Below are 8,222 nucleotides of genomic sequence, written 5' to 3' on the forward strand. Positions count from 1 at the left end.
CCTCCGAATCTCTCCAGCGGCCGCAGAGCTGCCGAGGCGGCCTCGCAGCACCCCGTTCCCCGGGGATGGCACAAGGGGAACAATGCCACCTCTGCAATACCGAGGTGCTAAGCCCCGGCAAATGCCTCCATCGGAGCGGTGTGCCCCGGGTGAGCGGCGGGCAGGAAAGAACGGAGGGCTCCCGTGGCGGCTCCCCGCCCCCGGGAGGCGCGGCGCACCCCAGCCCCGCCGGCGGGGCTGGATGCGGGTGGCCGAGAAAGTTGGGGGAGGGCGGGAACCGGACATCTCTCGCCCCGCAGCACCCGCCCCCGGGGGACAGCAAGGCCGCGGGGCTCCGCGTACAGTGCCGCGGAGGGGCGCTGGGGGTGGAGGAACCGGGCAGAGAGAGAGCAACAGGAGCCGGCGGGCGGAGCGGCAGCGGCGGCAGCCTCCCGCTGACGGGTCGTTGGGGCGGACCGAGGCGGGGCCGGCGGCGGAGCCCCGTCCCCTTCCTGCCCTGCCGTTCGGTCCCCTCCCGCCGCCGCCGCCCCCCGCGCCCCGTTCCCCGAGTTGGATTCCAGAGGGGCGGGGCGAGGCCGAGGGGGGCGGGGGGGGGGGCGGGGCTGTCCGCAGGGACGCGCCAATAGCGGGCGGCGGCGGCGGTCGTCGCCAGGGGCGCCGCGTCCGTCAAGGCTCGGGCAGCCAATGGCGTGCGGCGGCGGGGCGGGGCGGCCGCGCGTGCCTTCGCAGTGGGCCCCGCGCGCGGGCCGGGGGGGCGCGGGCGCCGCGCGGCGCCCGAGGCGAAAAAGTATCTGTCAAATGCGCGGCGCCTTTAACCGGCGCGATCAGTGCGGCGCGGCGAGCCATGGCGACCGCAGCCTCCAACCACTACAGCCTGCTCGCCTCCGGCTCCCCCATGGTGCACGCCGAGCCGCCCGGCGGCATGCAGCCCGGCGGCGGCTACCGCGACGCCGGCGCCCTGGTGCAGGCGGACTACGCGCTGCAGAGCAACGGGCACCCGCTGAGCCACGCTCACCAGTGGATCGCGGCGCTGTCCCACGGCGGCCCCGGCGGCGGAGGCGGCGGAGGTGGCGGCGGCGGGGGCGGCGGCGGAGGAGGCGGCGAGGCGCCCTGGTCGGCGGGCGCGCTGGGCCAGCCCGACATCAAGCCGGCGGTGGTGCAGGCGGGCGGGCGCGGTGACGATCTGCCGCCGCCGCCGCAGCACCCGCCGCCGGGGCGGGCGCCGCACCTGGTGCACCACGGCGGCGGCGGCGGGCACCACGCGGCGGCGGCGGCGGCAGCGGCGGCGGCGGCGGCGTGGCGGGCGGGCGGTGCGGCGCACCTGCCGCCCGGCATGGCCGCGGCCAACGGCGCTCAAGCTGGGCTGCTCTACTCGCAGCCGCCCGGTTTCACCGTCAACGGCATGCTGGGCGCCGGGCAGCCGGCGCTGCACCACCACGGCCTCCGCGACGCCCACGAAGAGCCGCCGCCGGGGCCGCCCGGGCCGCCGCATCACGGCCCCGAGCACCCGCCGCCGCCCCACGGGCCCCACCCCGGGGCGGCCGGGCCGGCTCCCGCCTCCGCCGCCTCCGCCGCTCCCCCCGGGCCACCGCCGCACCACGATCCGCACTCGGACGAGGACACGCCGACCTCGGACGACCTGGAGCAGTTCGCCAAGCAGTTCAAGCAGCGGCGCATCAAACTGGGATTTACCCAAGCGGACGTGGGGCTGGCGCTGGGCACCCTCTACGGCAACGTCTTCTCGCAGACCACCATCTGCCGCTTCGAGGCCCTGCAGCTCAGCTTCAAGAACATGTGCAAGCTGAAGCCTTTGTTGAACAAGTGGTTGGAGGAGGCGGACTCCTCCTCGGGCAGCCCCACCAGCATAGACAAGATCGCGGCGCAGGGCCGCAAGCGGAAAAAGCGCACCTCCATCGAGGTGAGCGTCAAGGGCGCGCTGGAGAGCCACTTCCTCAAGTGCCCCAAGCCCTCCGCCCAGGAGATCACCTCGCTTGCGGACAGCCTACAGCTGGAGAAGGAGGTGGTGAGAGTGTGGTTTTGTAACAGGAGACAGAAAGAGAAGCGCATGACTCCCCCGGGAGGGACGCTGCCGGGCGCCGAGGACGTGTACGGGGCCAGCAGGGACACGCCGCCGCACCACGGGGTGCAGACCCCCGTGCAGTGAACTCGCGGCGGGGGCGCCCGGCCCCTCCTCCTCCTTCCCCCAACTTTTGATTGTCCTCCTCGTTTTCCTTTTTTTTTTTCTTTTTTTTTTTCCTTTCTTTTTTGGTGGTTTATTTTTTTGGTTGGTTTTGGTTGGTTTGGGTTTTCTTTTAGTTTCTCCTATCTTAAAAAAAAAGACAAAAAAATTTTTAAAAACCTACAAAACGCGGGGAAAAAAAAAGAAAACAAAAAAGCGAGCGGAGAGGGTGAGCACGAATCACAGCAGACAGACAGACAGACAAAGCATCCACGCCGGCCTGTCCCCCAGCCGGTAGCAGGTGCGGAGCTGTGTTTTGGCCTTTGCAGGCGAGTGCCGGTGCACCGGAGCGGAGTGAGTACCGCGCAGAGGCAGCGGCAGACACCGGCAGGGCAGCGGCGGGGCCGAGCGCTCCGCACAAAACTCCTTTGCTCACTGGAGAGGAAAAACAAAAAACACAAAACAGAAAAACAAAATAACGGCGCTGCCCGGCCGAGGAGGGGGCGGGAGGGGAGGAAGGAGGAGAAGGGAGGGCTGTGCAGCCACCTTGGATCCCCTCCGCAGCCCCCTCCCGCCACACAAAGGCAGATTGCATTGTGGAATGTCGCTCGGTGTTGGCACATGCTGCTGTGTTTATTTTCTGTGGATCTCCTGTAGGAATATATGAAGGGGGGGAAAAAACGCAAAGAAAAGAAAAAAAAAAAAAGAAAGAAAAGGGGGGGGGAAGGAAAAAAAAAAGATAAAAAAACAGAGGGAAAAAAAGCTTAAAAAAAAAAGAGAAAGGAAAAGCTACCCCTTTTGATGTAGACAGTATTTAACCGTACCAATTTGCACTGCAAGAAAATCGAAGTTTACATAAACAAGTTATTTTTATTATTTTTTTTTCCTTTCCGACCTTAATTTTTGCATTCTCCACGGTGAGCGTTAGTCCAGCTGTGAGCGGTCTACAACATGTTCCTGTGTTTTAGCCTTTGCTTTATGTGTACATGTGAACTTTTGTTATAAACCAGTCTTCTTAACGATGTGTAACGCTTATTTTCTCCTCTTCCCCTAGCAGAAAGCCTGCGTGTCTCTGTCTGTCTGTCTGCACACAAAGTGCACAGCCCTGCAGACACACAGACGTACACAATCTGTCTGTCCACAGCTAGGTGCACCGCCAACTCCCCTTCTCCAGAGACACGGCTCTCCTGCTTGCCTAAATGGCAGGCAAGAGTCGGGTTTGGAGGAAGGGAGAATAATGTCAATGGACAAAAGTGAACTTCGTTTTCAGGCAGTGTTGTCTGGGGGCCGAGGCGGAGCCAGAGTGGGGAGGGGGAAAAAAATCAAATGCAAGCATCCCCTCCAGCTTGTGTCCAGCGGGCAGCAGGGCCCGGTGTGGGAAAGGGAGAGAAACGGCAAGCTTCCAGAGTTTTCCTGGAGAAAGTGGCACTTCCTTCCGAGGGAAAGGGAATTATTTCACCTCTCCCCAACTCTCCTGCAGCCCCTTCCCTTCCCCGCCTCCCCGTGCATGCCTTTGGCATCCCCGGTTCTGCTGCTGCGGGGCGATGCCAGCCCCCCAAACTTTCCCCCACTGAGCAGCTTGGCATAAAGGCAGAGCCAGGGAGAGCCCGCGGTGTGGGGGGCCGGTGCTTACACCTGCTTGCAAACACCCTCTGCCCCCTTCCCCCGGCACAGACCCCCTGCCCCCCGCCTTTCTTTTTCTTTCTGTTTCCTTTTCTTTGCTGTATTTATTTATTTATTTTCTAGTCGTACCTAACCTCCTTCCCCACCTGCTGCGGTCAGATTGCGGGATATAATTTATTGAAGGAAAGGGCCAGTTTTAACTCGGACAGCCTTGCCTTGTGTCTCACTGGAAAATGCAATCATGTGTTTGGGGGGAGGCGGGGAAGAAAAGCCATTTTCAGTCTCTCTTTTTTCCCCCTTCATTCATGAAGTGCATTTTGTGACATTATCTTGATGGGATATGGTTAACTTCGGGGAAAAAAAGAAAAAGGAAGAAAGGAAGCAGGGGGGAAAATCCACGGAGATGGAAAAAAGAACCAAAAGGGAGGGGGGAAAGACAACAAAAAGCTGTAAGGGGAAGCAGAGGAGCAGGACCTGGGAGCAGTGGGTGGGTGGATGTGTGTGTTTGTGTACCTCTGCACACACACAGCCGCGCATATACATCAGAGCAACTTCATGGTAGTTAGGAAATCATAAAGGGATCATTTACTCAGCACGAACGGGTGCTACAGAGGCAAAGCATTTTTGTCGCCTCAAAAGTTTACTTAGTTGAATGTTGGGCAATTTTGGAGCAGAACCAGTGAAGAAATTCTTTCGCAGAACTCTCCTATCAGTACTGCAGTCAGTAGCTAAGGCTTCAGAGTGTGTTTCTCATTGTCTTTTAAAGCGCCTGTGACACTGTGGGTTCTTTCCTCCTTTCTTCTTTTTACCCTTTCTCTTTTTTTTTTTTTTTTTCCCTGTCTTGCTCCTTTGCTCCCTTTCTTTTATTTATTTCCTTTATCTTTTTCTCTTTTTTCTTTTCTTTCTTGTTTACTCCCTTGCTCCCTTTCTCTCTCCTTCCTTCTTGCTCCCTCTTTTTCTTTTTCTCTCCCCTTTCTTCCTCTTGTCCTCTCTTTTTTTTTACCCTTCTTTTTTTCTTTTCCCCCTTTCTTTCTCTTTCTCCCCTTCTCCCTTTCTTCCCGTTCCTTTCTTCTTGCTAAGACAGATGCTGATTTCCAAGAGGCACATGCGTTACCCTCATTCCTAGTTTTCCAGCAATCCTGACAAAGATACGGGCACCAAGCTTTTCTCTCTTCTTCTTTTTTTCCCCCCTTTGTTGTTTTTGGTTTGTTTTCGGATGTATTGAGCTGCTTGTTATTTAAAGTGTTGAGGACCAGCGCCTAGTGCAGTGAATCAGATCGGGGAAGGGGGGGGGGGGCAGATCCAGAGGTAAAGGGAGGAAATGAACTTTCAGAGACTTATTAAATACGTGCGTGAGGTCAGAAAAGGGAGCGGAGAGGAGGTTTGAGAGAAGCCTCAAACTCCAAATAGGTTTACTTAAAAATAATAATAATAATAATAATAATAATAATAATTTAAAAAGTTACCAGGCAAACCTTACACTCTGTATATATGTTTAATATTTGTCCTTTGAGATGCAGAAATAGTTTCGATGTTTCCTTTGTCTATTTTTCTTTATTTTATTTTTTTCTTTTTTAAATGCTACCCAGGGAAAATATTTTCATATCGTTTTTAAGTGGCCTGCCTCAATGTATATTTATTTCTTTTAAAGCAAACAGGTTCTGGAGACTGCTTTTCTGTAGCTTTAAATGAGTAGGTGAACAAAATCTATATGGGATGTACTTTTTTTTTTTAATCTGTTTTGTTTGGGTTTGGTTTGGGTTTTGGTTTTGGTTGTTTGGGGTTTTTTTGGGGTTGTGGGGTTGTTTTTTTTTGTTGTTGTTGTTGTTGGGTTTTGGGTTTTTTTTGTTCGGTCTCTTTACAATGACTTTGTTTTGGTACATTTGGATGTGCTTGTGGGGAAAAAATAAAACCGCAGAGATCCTTATATATTTATGTTAAAGTAATATTTTATTATCTACATAAAACAGAAATGCACAATGCCTTTATAGTTTGTTCTAATTATTGAAAAGCCTTTATTTTATTTCTAAAGACAGCACAGATTCGGGTAGCTCTTAAGATCCGGAGGGAGAGCACCCCGGTACTCTCTGCTGAGTTTAGTTGTGTGTAAAAGCACCGCCATTCCTTCCTATTTCTTGGAATTTTTTGGAATAAATTTGATGCCTATACCGAGAGGTTCCACGCTCATAACTTCCAGGGGCTTGGAGGAGTAGCCGAGGAGCTGTGTTCATTGTGTCTGTCCGCCGGGGAGCCGCAGCTGTGTGTTTGGAGCGTCGCTTTCTGCGCGGGTGCTGGTGTCCTGTCCTGGATGCTGCTGCTGCTGGGGGGATTTGCTCCTCGGGTTAACCAGGCGATCTGCTGCTCCTGCTAACCAGGAGATCAGCTCAAGTTAACGAGAGGATCTGCTGCTCAAGTTAGTTGCACGTTGTGGTGGAAGGCGCGGAGAGGAGAAGAGCCTGGACTCTCCTCCTTCCCTTTTGGTAGTTTAAGGTCTGACTCCTTGAAAAAAGGAAAGAAAGAAAAGGACGAAAATGAAAACAGAAAGGCGGAGCTTAGCCATGGGGAGTGCTGGTGGGAACCCGGAGGAAGGATGCGGTGCCGGGCGAAGCTGTGCAGCCCTAGCGCGGGTGAATGCTCGCCGGGCCGGGCCAGGCAAGGCCCTGAGGCTCCGCGGCGGCGGTACCGAGCCGAAGGGAGCCGGGGGGCTGCGGCTCCGCGTGTGTCACGGCCCGATCGGTTTTACCAGGGTGGGAGGTTCGTCTGGGTAGCGGGGGCACGGCGTGTTGGCGAGCGGCAGCAGGCTGAGCGGTGGTGGCACACGGAAGGTGTGCGCAGGTCGGGTTTGGCTGCCTCGGGTTCCTAAGCACAGTGTCCTGCTCTTTTCTGCTCCCCCCACCCTTCCGCTCCCTCCTTCGCCTTGTTCCTCAGGCTTATTAGATTTAATATCTTTCCTAACTGCTGGTCAATATCGCACTCATCGCGAACAAATTCAGCTAAATGATCTTATCAATAGTTTGGAGGAGAAGTGACAGAAAGAAGGAGTGTTGTGTGCCGCGGACGTGCCATGGGGGCCGGGGGTGGCGGCGGGACCCGCGGTCAGCACCCGCGGAAGGCGAGCAGCCTCTGCCCTCTGCAGGACACTCGGGTGGGCGCCGGGGACAGGACCCGGCTGTCGGCGACAGCTCCTTGTGTGTCGTGCGGCCGGGCGATGAGAGCTCAGGGCTGTGCTCGGCGGCGCGGGCCCCATGCTGCGGGGATGGCTACGGGGAGCCGGTGTCGGGGCTCTGGGACAGCTCGGGCGGCTCCTGGGGGGCTTCCGGAGGCTGACCCGGGCGGGAGCGGCTTCTCCCGTTTCTCCCGGCTGTCTCTCAGGGCCGTTCTCCCTGCTTCCTTCCGCCTGCCTTTTAGAGGAAGAAGAGGGGGAACGGAGCGTCCGGGATGCTGCTACCGTGGGTGCTGTCGAGGTGCGCGGCAGCTCCCGGGGCTCCCCTCGTTCCCAACGGGAACTCCTTGCCGAAGCTCCAATGGCACCGACAGAAGCCCCGCTTCCTCGTCTCTCCCGGGGCAAGGCGGGAGGGGACTGTGTCATCCCAAAGCCGCCGTTGCTCCCGCAGTGTCCCCGGGGCTGAGGGGCAGCGAGCAGCTGTTGTCCACCCTGGGGAGCTTCCTCCGACGCCCCTAACCCCATCAGCTCTCCTGAGAATGAGGCTTGGAAGAAGGGGAGACGACCCGGCAAGCACCCCCGGGGCTGGTCAGGCCGCGAGGTACCGGGAGATGCTCTCGGGCTGAGCAACCTCTGAGACATCCGACGGGCGCAAAGGCCCCGGTCGTCCGCTGTTCCGCCTCGTCGTTTCTCTCTTTCTCCCTAGAGTGGAAGCTCCGAGTTCTGCTCTCCATGACACCTTCCTCAGCGTCCGATCCCCCGGGCAGCGGGGGTGAGGCGGGACGGGCCCGGTTTGCCTGCCTGCTTTTCAGCCTCCTGCTCTTGGCCTCGACTTCCTGGCCGGGGGCCGCCGATCCCCGTCCTTCTCCCGCTGCTCCGTTGCGGGAAACCCTTTCCTTCGGTTGCCTGCCCCTGCCCCCGAGGCCGCCTCAGGTCCTCGCGAAGTTGTTGAGGGTTTAATAGCGCTTTGTGCCGGTACCGTCGGTGCGGCGTTTCTCCGGTACGGAGGGAAGCGGCGGTGGGGTCAGCGCTGAGCTCTGGTCTTAGATAAAGCCATGGGGCAGGAGGGTGGGAGCAGGCGGTTCTCTGCGGCTTCTCGAAGGTGGCTGGGGCCAGGGCAGCCTCCCGATGCCTTCAAGAGGGAGGCCAGGCTGCGGGTGCGTCCCGGGCAGCGGCTCTGAGCTGCAGCCTCTGCGGGGTTGTAGCTTCGTTTCGTGTTTGGGAAGGAAACGCGGGGCTCGGGCTGCACCCCCCCCA

At 58.0% G+C, this 8,222-nt stretch overlaps 1 protein-coding gene across 1 annotated transcript; it reads left to right on the forward strand.

Moving 5' to 3' along the window:
• The first annotated feature begins 777 nt into the window (after positions 1-777).
• On the forward strand, positions 778-3,203 carry POU3F2 (POU class 3 homeobox 2). The gene has a single exon (XM_064170053.1). It carries the CDS (start codon positions 845-847, stop codon positions 2,162-2,164), a length of 1,320 nt encoding a protein of 439 aa, XP_064026123.1. The 5' UTR covers positions 778-844; the 3' UTR covers positions 2,165-3,203.
• The last annotated feature ends 5,019 nt before the right edge of the window (positions 3,204-8,222 follow it).

This window comes from Pogoniulus pusillus, chromosome 33 (assembly GCF_015220805.1).
Source record: "Pogoniulus pusillus isolate bPogPus1 chromosome 33, bPogPus1.pri, whole genome shotgun sequence".
NCBI classification, from domain to species: Eukaryota; Metazoa; Chordata; class Aves; order Piciformes; family Lybiidae; genus Pogoniulus; species Pogoniulus pusillus.